Here is a 17,318-nt window from a genome sequence, read left to right as displayed (position 1 = left end):
ATACAGAAAAGTGACAGGAATGGAAAAAAGAACAAAGGGTAAAGAGACCAGCCAGAGGAAAGTGAGCACTGGAGGAAAATAAGGAGCAATGAGAGGTGCAATACTAAACACAGACAAAATTAGTCTGAAGCCATCAAGAACTGGAAAAAATACGTATATATAAACAACTGGGGTCGAAGGATAAAGAAGTGATCACAAACAATGAGGCATATCCAGAGGAATGAAGACAAAAGGAGAAGGAAACACCAGAAAACATGTGGCAGTTCAATAATTGGAGCAAAATTATTAAAATGTTGTACGAGAAAAATGTGAAATAGCCATTTTTTGTAAGCGTAATTTGTTTTTTTCATGTAATATACAAACTCGTTTTTCCAAAAGCTAACACAGATTTCAACGTCTATCATCAGCTCCAAGGGAAGGAAACATTCTCTTCCAAGTCCATTCTTTTAATCTGAAATCCATTTACTTATTATAAGATAGTCCAGGCACTGCAATATAAATGGTGCACATGCACTGATTCAAAATTGAAATATATTATAGCGCAGATGATGTCATGCTGGACACTTACCTGGGGTCGAATGACTTTTACAATATTTTTGAGGGCAGTGTCAGGGGATGGAGGTGAGCAGTCAGGTGTTGGGCCTGTGGAGTTGTTTCTATGGTTACTAGTTCCTGGAGCAGTAATTGCTACCTCAGAGGCATTCTCTGTGAATAAAAATAGAACTGCCATGAACCTAATCACTCAGTTTACCTTTTAAGACTTGAAATTACTTTAGTAAACATGAATTGAGATTTCAACTTAAAACTGGTATTAATTACAAGATCATAATGAGGAATACACTCAGCAGTATATTTTAAAAATAATGTTTATTGAATGCTTTGTTTTCTTTTAAAATGGTAAATACCTTCCCCTGTAGAAATGTTCCAAGAAGGAAGAGTATTATTATTTAATTCATAATGATAGACCATCCAGCATAATTGTTAAGACTGCCATAATACAAATGACTAAAACCTTAACTAAAAAAATATGTCTTTTATATGATTGGAGTAGTTTTTTTCCATAATATTTCAAATGAGTATTGATCTTTATTAAAAGGAGACGTTTCATACCTCCCTGATTCATAAAACCCCAATTCAAGGCTTCTCAAAGCGTTTTTCCCAGAAATCCCTCAAACTGTAAAAAACCATCCCAGTGAATTAACCTTGATGAAAAAATATTGGTGCAAAATAGTTTTATAATGTAGACAAAAAAAACCTATCACTCACAGATAAATATATCTTCCTATATGGTCAAAAACTAAGTGAATGAAATTTCAAAAATCCAAAGTAATCTTCCCTTATGTTCAGTATTGGGGGAGCAGAAATAAAGAAAATGACTTAAAAATCAGCAACATGTATAACATTTTCTTCCTGAATTTATATCAAAACAAAATAAGATCAAAGATGTAGTTTTAGAATGTTTAAAATACTGGGGAAAGGATGGAAAAGGTTCTGTAAATAACTCCTGCTAGCACACAGAAGTTATATTATTTTAACAACAATTTGGCAATCCTCTATGACTTTTTAGGAAAACTGTTGTAAGCTCAAATCTTCAAAAAATTTACTTCCTTGTTATGTTTTTAATTAGTCCCCAATAATTTTGTCCTAGACAGTTAGCTGAATTGACATAAAAGTGACTAAGACTGTGAATTCATTTAGAGACCAGCAAGTTTCTCTGTTCCATGGCCATTGTCTACAATCCCAAGTGAAAAGCAATAATTTATTAAGGCACCTCTTGCTCATAAAAAGTGAGGGGATGAAACTTTACCCACCACATAAAAATATAATTTAGTCTCACTGAGGAATACAGACATAGGTTCATGAAACAAAAAATGCAAGTGTGATACATTGAATTAAATAGATAATTCATAAAACAAGTCTTAAAAGATTCCAGAGCTCACTCTTGATTTGGGTTTAACATATATGGTGGGGTCTGAATGAGCATCTCAAAAATAAGCCAGGTTCTGAAAGATGGTAGTCTGTGGGGGTGACCTTCTGAGTAGGCTAAGGTAGTATGAGTAACCACTGAAACAGAGACAAAACATCAGCCAGCAAGAATGACAAGATGCGTTCATTCTCTCTAATTTGTCCCTTCCTCCTTTCATTCATTCAGTCATACATGTAAAAACATTTATTTGGGGTCAATTATGTATTAGGTATTATGTTATGCTCAAAGGATAAATTGGGGGCTTCCCTGGTGGCGCAGTGGTTGAGAGTCCGCCTGCCGATGCAGGGGACATGGGTTCATTCCCCGGTCTGGGAAGATCCCACATGCCGCAGAGCAGCTGGGCCCATGAGCCGTGGCCGCTGAGCCTGTGCGTCTGGAGCCTGTGCTCCGCAACGGGAGAGGCCATGACAGTGAGAGGCCCGCGTACCGCAAAAACAAACAAAACAAAACAACAACAACAAAAAAGGATAAATTGGAAAAGAATTTCTAGCCAGGGGTTAGGAGGTATGGAGGGATGAATAGGTGGAACACAGTGGATTTTTAGGGCAGTGAAACTATTCTCTCTGATACTATAACTATGGATATATGTCACTATACATTTGTCCCAACCCACAGAATGTACAGCACCAAGAGTGAACCTTAGTGTAAACTATGGACTTTGTATGATAATGATGTGTCAATGTACGTTCACTGGTTGCAACAAATGTACCACTCTGGAGGGGGATGTTGATAGTGGGGGAGGCCATGCCTGCGTGGCAGCAGGGAGTATATGAGGAATCTCTATACCTTCTGCTTGATTTTTCTGTAAACCTAAAACTGCTCTAAAAAATAAAGTCTAGTAAAATTTTTTAAAATCTCAGCCCTTGAGAAGTATGCAATCAAATGTGGCATCAGACATGCAAACAAATTATAATGCAATATAACTTGAGAGTTAATAACAGATAAATGAAGCATGGTGAAAAAGCAGGGGGAGAAGAAATCAGACTGGCTGGGAAGGAAGATGGTTGTGAAAAGCTGCAGTTTTCAGGCAAGAAAGCTGGGACAGAACACAAAACATGAGGGCATAGAGGTGGAAAGAGCATAGATGAAGCTGGTATTTTACATTAGGAAGAAGTTGGAGCTAAGTTTAGGTAAGTAAAATAAGGTTTACTATTATGTTAAGTTTACGCTTAATTCTGTAGGCAATGCAAAATATTGAAGATATTTAAGCAGAGACTGGCATAGTAATGATAATAATAGTTAATGGTTATTGAGCATTTATTATGTTCAGGGAGCATGTTAAATTCCTTTTACTTACGGAAGCTCATTGAAATAGCCTTAAAATAATTCTTTGAAGTAGCTTCTATTATTACCATTCTCCTTTTACAGAAAAGGTAATCACAAAGTTATATTTCCAGTAAGTGGAAGACAAGAAATTCTAGATTGATGGCACATTGCCCTTCTGCTGGTTAGCATGCCATCGGTATACAAAAGTGACTGGAAGGGGCAGAGCCTGAAGACTATTGCCATAGTCAAGGTATGGGCAGTCTCTACTTCTGAACAGAGTTAACCAACTCCACAAAAACAAAGTAGAACATGGAGACAATAAGAAAAAAATAATCAAAACAGAAAATGTCAACCATAAAAACATCCTAGGGTACCCTTGTGTGTACTATATGGTATAATACCTGGAAGCAAGGAGATCTGTTAAGACCAGTGACCCAGGATAGATCAGGGCATTTGCATTTGAGTTGGTGATAAGTAGTTGGATTCTGGATGTATCTTGAAGGTAGACTAATAGAATTTCTTGATGTGTTGGATACAGGGTAGAAGAGAAATAGAGAGGGCAGGCATGACTAAGATTTTTGGCCTGAGGAACTGAAAGGATGTAGTTTTGATAAGCAGAAATAGGAAAGACTATTGGAGGAGCATATACTCCTTACCATATCACTTCAAATATTGCCTCTACCCCATTTTCTCTTTTCTCTCCTTTTGGACTCCAGTGAAATAACGTCAGACTTTATTCTACTTATCATTTATTCTCTCTTTTGTACTTTAATCGTTTTTCTCTCTGTATTGCATTCTGAATAGTTTCTTACACTCATTTTCCAGCTTACTGGTTCTTTCTTCAGCTGTGTCTAGTCTGCTATCAAACCATTTTCTTACTTTCAGTTATGCTTTTCAGTTCTAAAATTTCTATTTGGTTCTTTTTCAAATACATTGATCACCATTTAGCATTTTCAATTCCCTAACAACATTTTCAGGCTTGCTTTTATTGATTAGAAACAGCAAGTGAAGTGGGTTTGTTTTTAATCTGTCTGATAATTCCAATATTTGAAGTCTTCATGAATCTGTTTCTGTGTCTCTGTTTCTCACTCATGGTATCCTATTCCATTGTCTGTGTCATCTTCAATTCTGTGCTACTTTTTACTCAACTTTTTGTTAGAATAAAATATACAACATTAAATATCGCTCTTTGTCTATTAGTAAATATTAATTCAAAAAAGCATCCAAACTCACATTCTAATACCAGATGCTGGAGTCTGTGGAAAACTTGCCTGTTCAATGTTAGACAATTCATTTAACTGCTCTGGATTTCAGTTTTTCTTTAAAAATGAGGATTAATAACTACATTCTAGGGTTTATGTGTACAGAAAAAGGTGAGAGAACACAAATGAAAAAGAACTAGCACATAATGACATAGTATGCAGTTAATAAATCTGAGTTTCCATTTTCCCTATTAAACCAAATATTATCAGAATTAAACTAAAATATAGAAGAGGAAAGAAAATCTAGAGGGAAAAGCAAGAAAATAAATAGTAGCACTTTGTAGGTAATACATCTAGAGTAATGACTGTGAGTACTTGGGCAGGATTTGAGACCAGTATCTTAGCTATTAACACAAATTGGTAGGGACAGAATTTTAATTCCAGGAATAAGAGATGATCCCTTGAGGAATGATTCACTGCAAGGGCTGGCCCTGTTAAGTGATTTTGCATCAAAGCCAGAAAAAACTGCTGGGTAGTCCATGCAGACTATAAAGCAAAAGCTTCTTGAATGTTTCTTGTAAGTAATTTAATACATAGTACAAGACAGTGGGTAATCAAGTGCTAAATTTAGAAAAGACTCTGTCTCCATCTTCTGAAGCCATGACATGCAGCATTACACTGATAATTTGATTTTATACTACCTTGCATTGCTCATTATCTCTTCCAGACTAGGTTATATTTTCACAGTGACTTATATTTCCTTTATTCTCTCCACAGCTCTTAGCTCAATGCAATCTTTTAAAAATACTAAGTGAAATAAAATGAATAAAACCTGTGTGTGTGTGTCAATGGCAACTGTCATAAATGTCCTTAATTACATGGAGAAAGGTGATCTAGCTTTTATAATTCCATGGTCCTTTTGGAGAAAATCCAAATGAGAAGCATATTCTAGAACATACGTAAGAGTCTTAGGAAACTGATTTATTCCTAAAATATCCTTTATTATATTATTTATAAAAACCTACCAATTATCCAGTAGACTTTGCAAAATGACAGCCTATGTCCATGATGGTTTTACATGGTCAACCTGCATTTCACACCTGCAGCTACAGAACATTTCTGATGAAAAGGAAATGAGGTGTATAAAAACTGCTTAGAGAAAATTACTGAAGATACTTGCAATTTCAGATTGAAATGAGACATCTTCTTGTCACATTCCCTTTCTATGCATTAGATTATACATTATGACTGTCAGTTTTCTCTATGATAACAAGCCTAGGGGAAAAAAAACCCTTCTAGTTTACTAGAGCTTTTAGAAGAAAAGTATTCTATGAATACAAAATAATTCATATGCAATGTTACAGAGTAGAATTTTAACATCATTCAATAGCATGTACTGAACAATTCAAGTGTACCAGAAACCATGCTAGTTGCTCTATAGCTGACAAACAGGACTGAGATTACTTCTGGCTGGAGATTCAGGAAAGGTGTCATGGAAGAGGTGGTGATTAAGGAGTTCTCTGACAGATTAGTGAAATTCAGACATGATGAAATGAGTGCACAGGACATTCCAAGAGTTGGAAGTAGGAGAAGCAAAAGGTAGAAAGATGGGAAAGAGGCACATTTGTGGAATAGGGAATATTTCAGTTTGAAAAGAATATAATATTCATGGAGGTAATACTAAGAAATGGAGGAGACATATACAACAAATTTGGGCTCTGGAATTAAATAAATCAAACCTGAAATCCTGCCACATTTAACCTCAGTTTCCTCATCTGTGAAACAGTGCTTTTCTCTTGGTGTTTTTTTTTTTTTTTTTTTTGTGGTATGTGGGCCTCTCACTGTTGTGGCCTCTCCCGTTGCAGAGCACAGGCTCTGGACGCACAGGCTCAGCAGCCATGGCTCACGGGCCTAGCCGCTACACGGCATGTGGGATCTTCCCGGACCGGGGCACGAACCCGTGTCCCCTGCATCGGCAGGCGGACTCTCAACCACTGCGCCACCAGGGAAGCCCTCTCTTGGTGTTTTTGTAAGGATAAATAAGATATGTGTGTATGTATGTGTGTATTTTAACATATTGCCTGGCACATAGTAAGTGCTCAATTAAAGTAGCTATTGCTATTATTACCATATACATGTATAATAATAATAATAACTATAACTAGATAGATGGCTTAAGGTATTACTGTGGAAAGTTGAATATAGCACTAAATAACTGTCAAGTAAGTATTTAATAATTATTAGTCTAGCAAGTCATGAAGGATAATTTTTTAAAGTATTTATTTATTTGGCTGTGCTGGGTCTTAGTTGCGCCATGCGGGATCTGAGTTCCCCTACCAGGGATGGAACCCCGGCCCCCTGTATTGGGAGTGTGGAGCCTTAACCACTGAGCCACCAGGGGAGTCCCAAAGTATAATTTTTAATTGTTGGCTTTAAGTCAGAAATTGGCAAACTTTTTCTGCAAAGGTCCAGACTGTAAACATTTTAAGCTCTGCAGGCTAGGATGTTTCTTTCATAACTATTCAACCCTGCTGTTGCAGCACAAAGGCAGCCATTGACAATATGTAAGCAAAGGCAGCCATTGACAATATGTAAGCAAATGGGTATGGCTGTATTTTTTTTTACCTTTTTTTTTGGCCGTGACACATAGCTTGCAGGATCTTAATTCCTTGACCAGGGATTGAACCCAGGCCCCTGGCAGTGAAACTGTAGAGTCCTAACCACTGGACCACCAGGGAATTCCCAGGTGTGGCTGTATTATTACAAGAAAATTTTATTTACAAAAACAAGCATAGGCTAGATTTCATTTGTAGTCTATAGGTTGTAGGCCCCTCTCATAAGTACTTCCCATGGAAATGGCCTTCCTTTTAGGGAGAAACCTAGAAGAATGCTATATTATAAATTTACTTTTCCATATTCATATTATACATGAACATTCTTCTCACTATGCAATTAAAAACTAAGGTTTCGTTATGAAAGTAAAAATTCATTTAAGGTTTGTAAAACAAATAACATGGTATCTAAAGCCAGGGCAATGCCCTGTGCACAATACGTGTTCAAAAGATGCTCACTGAATGGATGAATAAACAAACGAATAAGACCAATTGAATCTTTTGATTCTAAAGTAACTTTTAGTAATGGTACATGACCATCATTTCTGGGAAAGAAAGAAAGAAAATCGTAAGTAAAATAGCCCAAATATCTTCTCTTCACTATTTTCAGTGAGAAAGTACTTCCTATGTACCATTTGAGGAAGTTAATATTTAACAATTATTTAGGGGACTTCCCTGCAGTCCAGTGGTGAAGAACCCGCCTTACAATGCAGGGGACGCGGGTTCAATCCCTGGTCAGGGAACTAAGATCCCACATGCTGCGGGGCAACTAAGCCCGCGCACCGCAACTACAGAGCTCGCACGCCTCAACTAGAGCCCACGTGCTGCAAACTACAGAGCCCACATGCCCTGTAGCCTGCTTGCCACAACTAGAGAAGAGAAAACTTGCACGCCACAACTAGAGAGAAGCCCACGCACCACAACGAAGAGCCTATGTCGCAACGAAAGATCCCGCATGCTGCAACTAAGATCCGACGCAGCCAAAATTAAATTTAAAATATATATATTTAACAATTATTTTAAAGAATTATTTAATACTCCAAATAGTTAATACATTTTACTTTCTCCTAGTAATGGTTTCTTAAAAATTAGCAATTCTTTCAAATATATTGAAAACTGAAACACTTGAACCTTCATGACTATCACCAACCACTTTACATATTCAATAGTATTGATTAAGCAGATATTTTACCAGATAAAATGTGTGGTAGGCAGCTTCTAAGATGGTTCCGATTGATCCCTGCCTCATGGTAGTCGTGCTTTTGTTAAATTCTCACCCCTAGACTATGTATTGAACTTGTTGACTAGCTTCTAACAAATAAATACAGAAAAACAATTGACCTTTGAACAACACTGGGGTTAGGGATGCTGACACCTATGCAATCGAAAATCCTAGTATAACTTTCCAGCTGGCCCTCGGTCTCTGCAGTTCCTCTGTATCTGAGGTTCTGCCAACCACAGATTCAACCAACTAGAGATTGTGTAGTCCCGTAGTACTTATTTATTGAAAAAGATCCAAGTATAACTGGACCCCCACAGTTCAAATCTGTGTTGCTTAAGGGTCAGCTGTGATGAGATGTCACTTCTAGGATTAGATTAGAAAGAGTCTGGCTTCTGTCTTATGTGTGTCCTCTCATGTTCTCACTTTCTCAGCTCTTTTGCACTGAGGAAAGCAAGTAATTGTACTGTGAACAGCCTTTTGGAGAGGCCCACATGGCACTGTGAGGGACTGAAGCCCTCAGTTTAACAGCCTGCTGGGAACTGAAACTTGTCCATAATTGCATGTATCAGCTTGATAGTGGATCCTTCAGACCGGTCAAGCCTTGAATGACGGCAGTTCTGGCCAACAGCTGACTGCAACCTCAGAGAGACCCTGTGCCAGAACCACCCAGCTAAGCCCCTCCTGGATTCCTGGCCCACAGAAACCGTGAGATTATAAATATTTGTTGTTTTCAGCCACAAGTTTTGGGGTAAGCTGCTAGGCAGCAATAGATAACTAATATGTTAGGTGTTTGGCTTACATTTATAACACGGCCAACATGTTAGATGTTTGGGCTACAATGGTAAACAGACTCTCAGCCTCATTTTGAAGTTGTTGCCTATTTAATGGAAAATATAGAAGGGAAAATACAGAATCACAAAACTATGTCATTCATGCTACATATCAGGCATTATGGGAACACAGAAGAGTGAGCCACTAACTGAGTAAGGGGACCAAGGTAGGGAGTTAGTTTATGGGTAAGAAGAGAAGGTAAAGGAGAAATATTTAATCATAGCCTTGAAGAATGAGTGCCATCAAGCACTCAAGGAGGGAGAAGCATTCTAAACAAAGAACACAGAATATACAATGGGGCAGAAGGATGAAAGAGCATTATGCCTTTGGTGAAGTACAAATAGCTCAGCCTGGCTGGAACACAGTAGAATTTCACCATCCCTCTCCCAGGATGGTGCCAAGAATGACTATTCCTTGACCTTTACCAGCAAGATGAAATAGATCCCTGGGGCAATGCACAGTAAAGAAAATGAGAGGCAGAGGGAGGCCAGAGGAGATGGGTCCCCTCCTAAGGCTAACTTTTATGGACTGAATTGTAAGCAAATGAAGAAAGTGAAAAATTAAAGAAATAAAATATTTTATCTCACATTGGGCAATTCATGGATTCTTTTGTTTTACGAATATATTTGTGCTTCAATTCTCAGAGAGATTTTTGTTTTCCAGGATCTACTGGCTTTGAGCCCCATTTTGGGCTTCAGGTTTTGGTCTTGACAACAAATTCTTTTTTCTGATTTTACTCTCATTGGTTGCCAGTATTCATCTCCTGTATCCTTCTGCTCATTCCAAACTGGTGTTCACAACAAGCTGACCAAGCCATACCCTAGCACTGTCCTGCCAGGCCAGAATCCCTCCTAAGCACCGACTCCCCATTAAGGGAAGTTAGAAAATGAACTTGCTAAAACCCCAGATGAAAGCATCATAGTAGTTGGAGGTGAAAATGAGATTTATTCTTCTGTACCACAGGCCTAAATTCCATGATTCTTTCACACTCGTAAAAGTGACTCTGCTATAGTCTGCACTGACTCATATCTATCATTGAACTTCAATGTACTCTCTTTTATGCCTCAAAGCCTTAGCACATGTTTCCCAGTCTTGCTTTTCACCCCAAGCCTGCCATTTACCTTGGAACCTTCAGATTCCTTGTAGATGTTTAAGTAATCATCTAAGCCCAATAGTGTTCTGATTTGTACTCATGTGATCTTTAACTCTTTTCAGGTTCTCATACCTGAGGCTAAACCAGGTACTTCATTATGAACAGCAGTGGCTTCATTTGGGCATCTTAATCTCGAAGAACCCATTCCATAGATACAATATCTAATCATTTTCACTCTCTCATTTCCCTCACTCACACTAAACCTGTTGTTCAATCCCACTGCTATAAACTAATCCTTTTATACATCTAATTTCATTCAATCTATCAACTCCTATATTTACTTTTTACATATTCAGCTTAAGCATAATGATTCACCATTTAATAACTCTCTTACCAATAACTACATCCATTCCTCTTATATTACCACACATTCTGAGTGAAACTCTAATCCTATTTGTGGTAGACACTTTAATATGCCCTTCATATCTGAAAGATTTATTCCCTTAGCTGACTGAAGTGTTGCTGGCAGACAGTCTTCACCTGTCAGCCCTCTTTGGGAACTGCATCAGCTGAAGAGACTTGCTTGACCCAAGGTCACGTGCGCTTCCAGGAGCAGCCTGCTTCTGATGTCTGATTAACAGAGGAGTATAAAGGCTGTGCCTAGTCACCAACTTGGGATGATTTTGAAGGACCATCCCAGTTTCAGATATCCCTAGGGAGTCTGTAGGTGCCTATGTAGAGAATTCATCGCAGGCTAACCTCTCCTGCCCCATCTTGCTTCTTTCCCACATTCATTGTTTCCGAGAGCACTCTTAATTGATCTCCTGTATGACGATCTCCATCTCAAAGTCTACTTCCTGGTGAATTCAACCTCCATTGAACTCAGTCTAATTCTTCTCAGTGGTCCCTTTTGTAATTGTTTTCAACAATCAGGTACTAATCACTGAGAGAAAAAAACCAACTGCTATAAACTAATGTTATCAAACAATTTAATATGTTCTTAAAAATCATTTCATGTGGTAAGAAAAAAAAAAAAACACTCTAATAGAAAAAATGGACCCAAAACTACCAACACGTACTTAACAAAAGAGAAATACAAATAAATGTATGAACATTTTTCTCAAACTTTGCTCAAAATGTTGTGTGAGTATATGGATGGCATATCATCTGGTTTTGCTTTAATAAATGTGAAAACAAAATATTCACATGGTTAAACATTCAAACAGTATAATATGGTATATGATGATAAGTGAGCCCAAGCCCATCCTAAGGTGCCACACCCTACTTCCATTTTTTGTGAGTTCTTGCAGGAATTCATATAAGGAGATTGAAAAAGCATATGCATATCTGTGTGTAAGTGTATCATACATGTCATTTTCTTACACAAATGGAAGCATATGTACTATGATAGCAGTTTGCCTTGGTCTTAACCATGCTTCATTTTATGTCCCTACCCTACTTTCCCTCTTTCCTATCTTGCCTTCTAATTTTTGTTAGGAAGCTGGATTTTCTGTTTCCTCATTAATTGATCAGGTAATTGAGCTGAAATTAACATAAAACTTTCCTTTAGTTAGACTAAACAATGGGGACACCGATTGTGCCACGTAACAGGGAGTCTAGACCCAGGGTAGCTCCAGGTGCCAAACATCGGAGCTCTGGCTCCTCCTCTCTGTGGCTTTCTCAGCTCTGCCCTCCTCCATGGGATGCTTCATCCCCAAGCTGGGACCAAGATGACTGCAGCAGTTCCCAGTATCATATCAGATATGATAATATCAAAACGAAAAAGAGGGTCATCTCTTTCTTGTGTGTTTTTTAAAGACTCTTATTGGTCAGATTTATATCAAACATTGATATCTAACCCAATCACTAACAAGAGTTGGCTTAAACTAATGAGCATCTGTTCCCTGGGAGATGGGGTAGAGAGGACTCCTCTGCAAATGCATGGCCATGGAGAGCAGGGTATCTAGGATTCTGCAGGGAACAGAAAAAGGATAGAAGGATGGGGCAAGTCAAGGAATAAATGTTATGTAGGTAATCACGAGCATATACTAGACCGTCTATGTTTTCTATACCTTCTACAATTAGGCAGGAGTGTAAATAAATACATACTGGCACATTCAAATTTATTCTTCATTACCTTCTCCTTTACTTCTAGCCCCTCCTCTCTTCTCTTTTTCTCTCTCATTTTTACAAGGCTTTTCATGATCTGCTCCCTCTTACCTCTCTAAGCTCCACACTTTTCCACATATTTTTTGACCCTGAATATCCTTCTGGCTTTCATTTGCCTCAGGTAAAGACGCATCCTCTCAAGGACTCCCTTGAAACACCTAGTGTGTGGCTGGGAGGGGAGAAGAGTGTAATGAAGAATAAATATGAAAGTATGAGGTAAGTGCCCCCCTATGTGGTCCCGCAGCACCCCGTGCACCTGCCACATGCCATATCCTCTGTCTGTTCCCCTTTTACTGGACTGTGACTTCTTTCAAGGCAGACATAGTGTGTCTAATTTGTCTTTATGCCACTATCACCCATTACAGATGGATTCATTTTAAGAGGAGTCAGGACTCAATTTTTGAACAGTCAGTATTATGGACAAAACAGTATTTTTAAAATGTGTTCCATATCATTTACTTATTATCTATTATATACTTGTAAAGTACTGGCAAGAACAAATTTTCAAATATTAAGAATTTAGCAAAGAAGTTAAAAGGCCAATTAAAACAAACTTAAATTTAAGTGATTTAATCAATGCCTGTTGTATTCTATCAAATATTATTTGTAAAAAAGTTTGCATGGAGGGCTTCCCTGGTGGCGCAGTGGTTGAGAGTCCACCTGCCGATGCAGGGGACGCGGGTTCATGTCCTGGTCTGGGAGGAACCCACATGCCGCGGAGCGGCTGGGCCCGTGAGCCATGGCCGCTGGGCCTGCGCATCCAGAGCCTGTGCTCCGCAATGGGAGAGGCCACACACAACAGTGAGAGGCCCACGTGCCGCAAAAAAAAAAAAAAAAAGTTTGCATGGAAAGCAGTGATTGTAATTTACTACGTTACTTCTTTTACATGCCCACTGCAAGATGTGTGTTACATACTAATACATGTGTGCATACAGGCATACATACACTGTAGTTCTGAGAAGATATTTGTCATGTAAATTAAACATGTGCCGAGTATTTCATGGAATTAATGGTTTTTACTCAAAATGTCAGTAAATTCTGGGAAAACTGGATGGAAATGACCAACTACAAAAAGAGAGTTTTGTTTGTAATCTACACTAGCCGGAAACCCATATTTACTTTGGTTATCTGGTATTTTGATGGAAGATGTGGCCACAAATTAGTCTTATTTTATTATTATCATCTGAACATATATTTCCTTTGATGTGCTATTATGCTCTTCAAATTATGTGGATATCCATGATGACAGACTTCACATACTGTAAAAGAAATACATTGTATAGAATTATAATTTGTTTAGATATACTTTCGGAAAAGTTAGATTGCATTTCATACGCTTCTATAAATCAGATTGAAATGTCTCAGGATGCCCAGAAAGTAAAATGGGAACCAAAGTATTATTTAATCCTAACTCATCTTTCTCTTTTATACTCACAGCAGGAGTAAAATTTAACTGGAAGCAAAGATTTTCATCTTTCCTATTCTAAAGATAATTCCATGTTCACACTATTGTGTCGTTTCTTCCTCATTGAAGAGTCTCTCTATCCAGATGATAGGCTGCTTTCCTATACACATTTTTTTATGTAAACTTTCCAGATTCAATAAATTGTTCATATGTCCTCATAAAAACAGTGCTGCTTTTACAGCACATTAGCGAAAATTTTTGTTTGAAATTTGAGGACATTTTTTCTTGTTAACAAAATATTGCTTAAATACTAGCTACAAAGTCATAACTATTTATGAGTGCAAAAGTATCTAATGATTGGAACTTTAAAAGCCCAAAGGGTCTTGCTTTTTAAAAAGAAAAACATTAGGTGACAAAAAAAGATCTCAGAGCTTCTGATGCACGTGTTGTAAATTGTATGTACATCTAAGGGGCCTCTTTCACAAGCACTCAGAAGTCCTTTTGTAATTATACTCAAAACCTATTTTCTAATTTGCAGAGTTATGATGAGGAATATTCCCAGTTCATACGCCGCTTGGCATCTCTGAACTGACCAATTAATGTGTCAGTATACACAGGTAATTGGTAGACATACAACAACATAACATATACACTCACACACACACACACTCACACACAACCATTAAAGTGTTTACTCTTCAGTGCACTACTAGTGGGAAAGAAATATATTGATGTTACTCTTCCAAATATACTTAAAACTTCAAGATGTAATATAGGTTTTTCTATAGTCTGTGAAATCCCTGCTTTCCCTCAAAAAAAAATCCCACCATTCTAGCAAAGTAGAGACAAACTTAATAGAAGAATGGACTAGGATGAAGTCCTTCTACTTTCACTGTTGCCACAATCCATTGTTAAGTTATATAGTGGTCCCTATAGTAAATGTCCTGAGAATTGACAGTGCAAAAACTTTCACATGGAATGAGAGTGCTACAGGACAAATTTTAATTCCATTAATTCAATGGATTGCACAGGCCTAACCATCACAGTAAATTATAATCTGACCTTAAAGAAAATATATCATGAGTTGAAACAAATTTATCTTTATCCCTGAAAAATCAGGGGCTTATTTTTAAAGAAATTTCTCCCTTCTTTCTTTATGAATCTATTCAAGAAATTATAAATCAATATTCCTTGTAAGTTTTCTAAAATAGGTATCTGAAGACTGCACTCCTGGTCTTTTACTCTGCTGGCTCCCAACACCTCAGCATGGTAGACAAGATTCGCCATAATTTATACTCGACCACTTCTCTCCTCCCTCATCTTTCCCACTGCCCCTTACTCATCTTCTACTCCAGAAAAAGACACTGGTTCTCAGGATGCAACTACTCTTCCTCTGACAAGGTAGGTCCTTTTTCCCTTTGTATGACAATTCACTAAATATCCTGCCAGGCCCAGCTCAAATGCTACCTTCTTAGTGAAGTCTTTTCTGGCTGTCAGTCAGTAACTCTCCGATAATTCCTGCATCATTTCCTCATATGTCTAAGATTAAGCTCATCACATTATAATTATTCATGTACAAGGCTCCCCATAAAGACTGTGAGCTCCTTGAAGGGAAGAACGTTTCTCACTTTCTTTATACCCCCAAAACTAAGTACTGGATGTTAGATGAATAAACAGGTGCAAGATACTATATCAACTGATTAGATACTTCAAAATAGTAAAGGAGTAAAATAATCCTCATTCCATACTTTGAGGGAAGAGGATTTCAAAAAGTATTTTACGATTTTTAAAAAAAGGTTTCTAGATGCTGATAAATCACTGAGGGTAGTAACAATGGTGTCATCAACAAGCTCCTCTACAACCAACTTTCTTATAACATTTATTAAAGTTTCTATATCAACTATGGTTACAATAAGATATATACTTGATTTTAACCAAGTAAAATTGTGCATGAAAAGAAAATCCTACAAGGCAGCACAGCAAATGTTAATAACACACATCTCCGGCTGGTAAGATTATGTTTTATTTTCAAAATATTTTTTCTACTTCTCAAATATTCTTCAGTGAGCATATATTACTTTTAACTATTTATGTTTGTTTCAGACACTGGATATTTTAAAAAAGCATTATACATATAAAAATCTCACTTTCACCCTGTCATAAATCTATTCTACTGCCCCTCTGTCAAGAGTTGATCACCATCACAAAGTTGGTACACATTCTCCATCTGCGAATTTATACTTTTAGTAAAGAAAATATATCATGAGTTGAAACAAATATATATTCATTATATATTGGACATATTGTGTTTTATATTTACAGAAATATATTATGTGTAAAATTCTGAATCTTGCTTTTTTTCACTTAACATTGTTTCCAAGATACATCCAAATAAATGTTTGTAAACCTAGTATTTGCATTTTAATTGAAGTATAATACTCCATTTTACTAAAATTTACACAGTGATTCTCTTCCTTATGGACATTTTATTTTTTCCCAAATTTTTGTTCCTACAAACAATGTTGCAATGAACATCCTTCAGATTCTTAGCGTTTTGTTTTAAAGACTAATCCTGGAAGTAGAATTGCTAGATAGGAGAATATGTGCATTTCAGAATTCTTAAAATATTATTAAATTGTCTTTGAATATGGAGTACCAATTTATAATCCTATTAGCTGTGTACAAGACTTCTTATTTTTCTATGTCTTTACAATACTTCATGTCATCAGAACTTTTGTGTCATTCTGGTGACTGGATATAAATTGGTATCTCACAGTGGTCTTAAATTTCTCTGTTACTGGGGTTAACTATGTTTACTGGCCTTTCAGAATCCATCTTCAGTTAATTGCCTTTGTCAGCTGTTTCAATGTTTTTGTTTGTTCTTTGTCTTTTCTGTCTATTTATTATCTTGTAGTACTAACCCCTTCTCAGTGTTATACATTGCAATCATTTCTCCCGGTCTGTGGCTTTTTAAACACATTTTGTGGTATCTTACACTAACCATGAATTTTATTTTTAATTTTAATGTAGTTGATTTTATCAGTCTTTTTCTAATGTGACTTTCTGTCCTAAGAAATCCTTCCCTATACTTAAATGATCATATGAATTATCTCCCTTAATTTGTTAAGCTGAGGAAAGGTACTGAAAGATTTTCTGATGTCTGAAAGATCCTTGAGGTAGTAAGGTAAATCCTGCTTAGTCATGACGTACTTTTTAATAAATTGCTGGATTCAATGTTGTAATATTTTGCTTAGAATCTATGCATCTATTTTCATACTAGAGATTAATTCATACATATTTTTCTTATACACTCCTTGTCCAGTTATGTATCCAAGTCATGCAAGCACAAAGTTGGCCGTTCACCTCTTTGTGAATTTTCTTAAACAGTTTGTACAGCCTTGATATTATCTGTTCATTAAGGTTTGGTATAACTATCCTATCAAACGATCTTTTTTTTTTTAACATCTTTATTGGAGTATAACTACTTTACAATGGTGTGTTAGTTTCTGCTGTATCACAAAGTGAATCAGC

The 17,318-nt window shown here is 36.9% G+C and overlaps 1 protein-coding gene across 1 annotated transcript in view; it reads right to left on the bottom strand.

The window, feature by feature from the left end:
• Nucleotides 1-17,318, bottom strand: part of ANKS1B (ankyrin repeat and sterile alpha motif domain containing 1B) — a 711,904-nt gene that overhangs the window by 660,072 nt on the left and 34,514 nt on the right. Inside the window, exon 2 of the mRNA XM_024758913.1 lies at nt 569-705. Coding sequence (XP_024614681.1) covers nt 569-705 — 137 coding nt within the window. The remainder of the gene's footprint in view (nt 1-568; nt 706-17,318) is intronic.

Source organism: Neophocaena asiaeorientalis, unplaced genomic scaffold, assembly GCF_003031525.2.
Source record: "Neophocaena asiaeorientalis asiaeorientalis breed wild unplaced genomic scaffold, Neophocaena_asiaeorientalis_V1.1 scaffold344, whole genome shotgun sequence".
Classification (NCBI taxonomy): domain Eukaryota; kingdom Metazoa; phylum Chordata; class Mammalia; order Artiodactyla; family Phocoenidae; genus Neophocaena; species Neophocaena asiaeorientalis.
The sequence above is the reverse complement of the archived record's forward strand: the minus strand, read 5'-3'. Positions and strand labels throughout refer to the sequence as shown.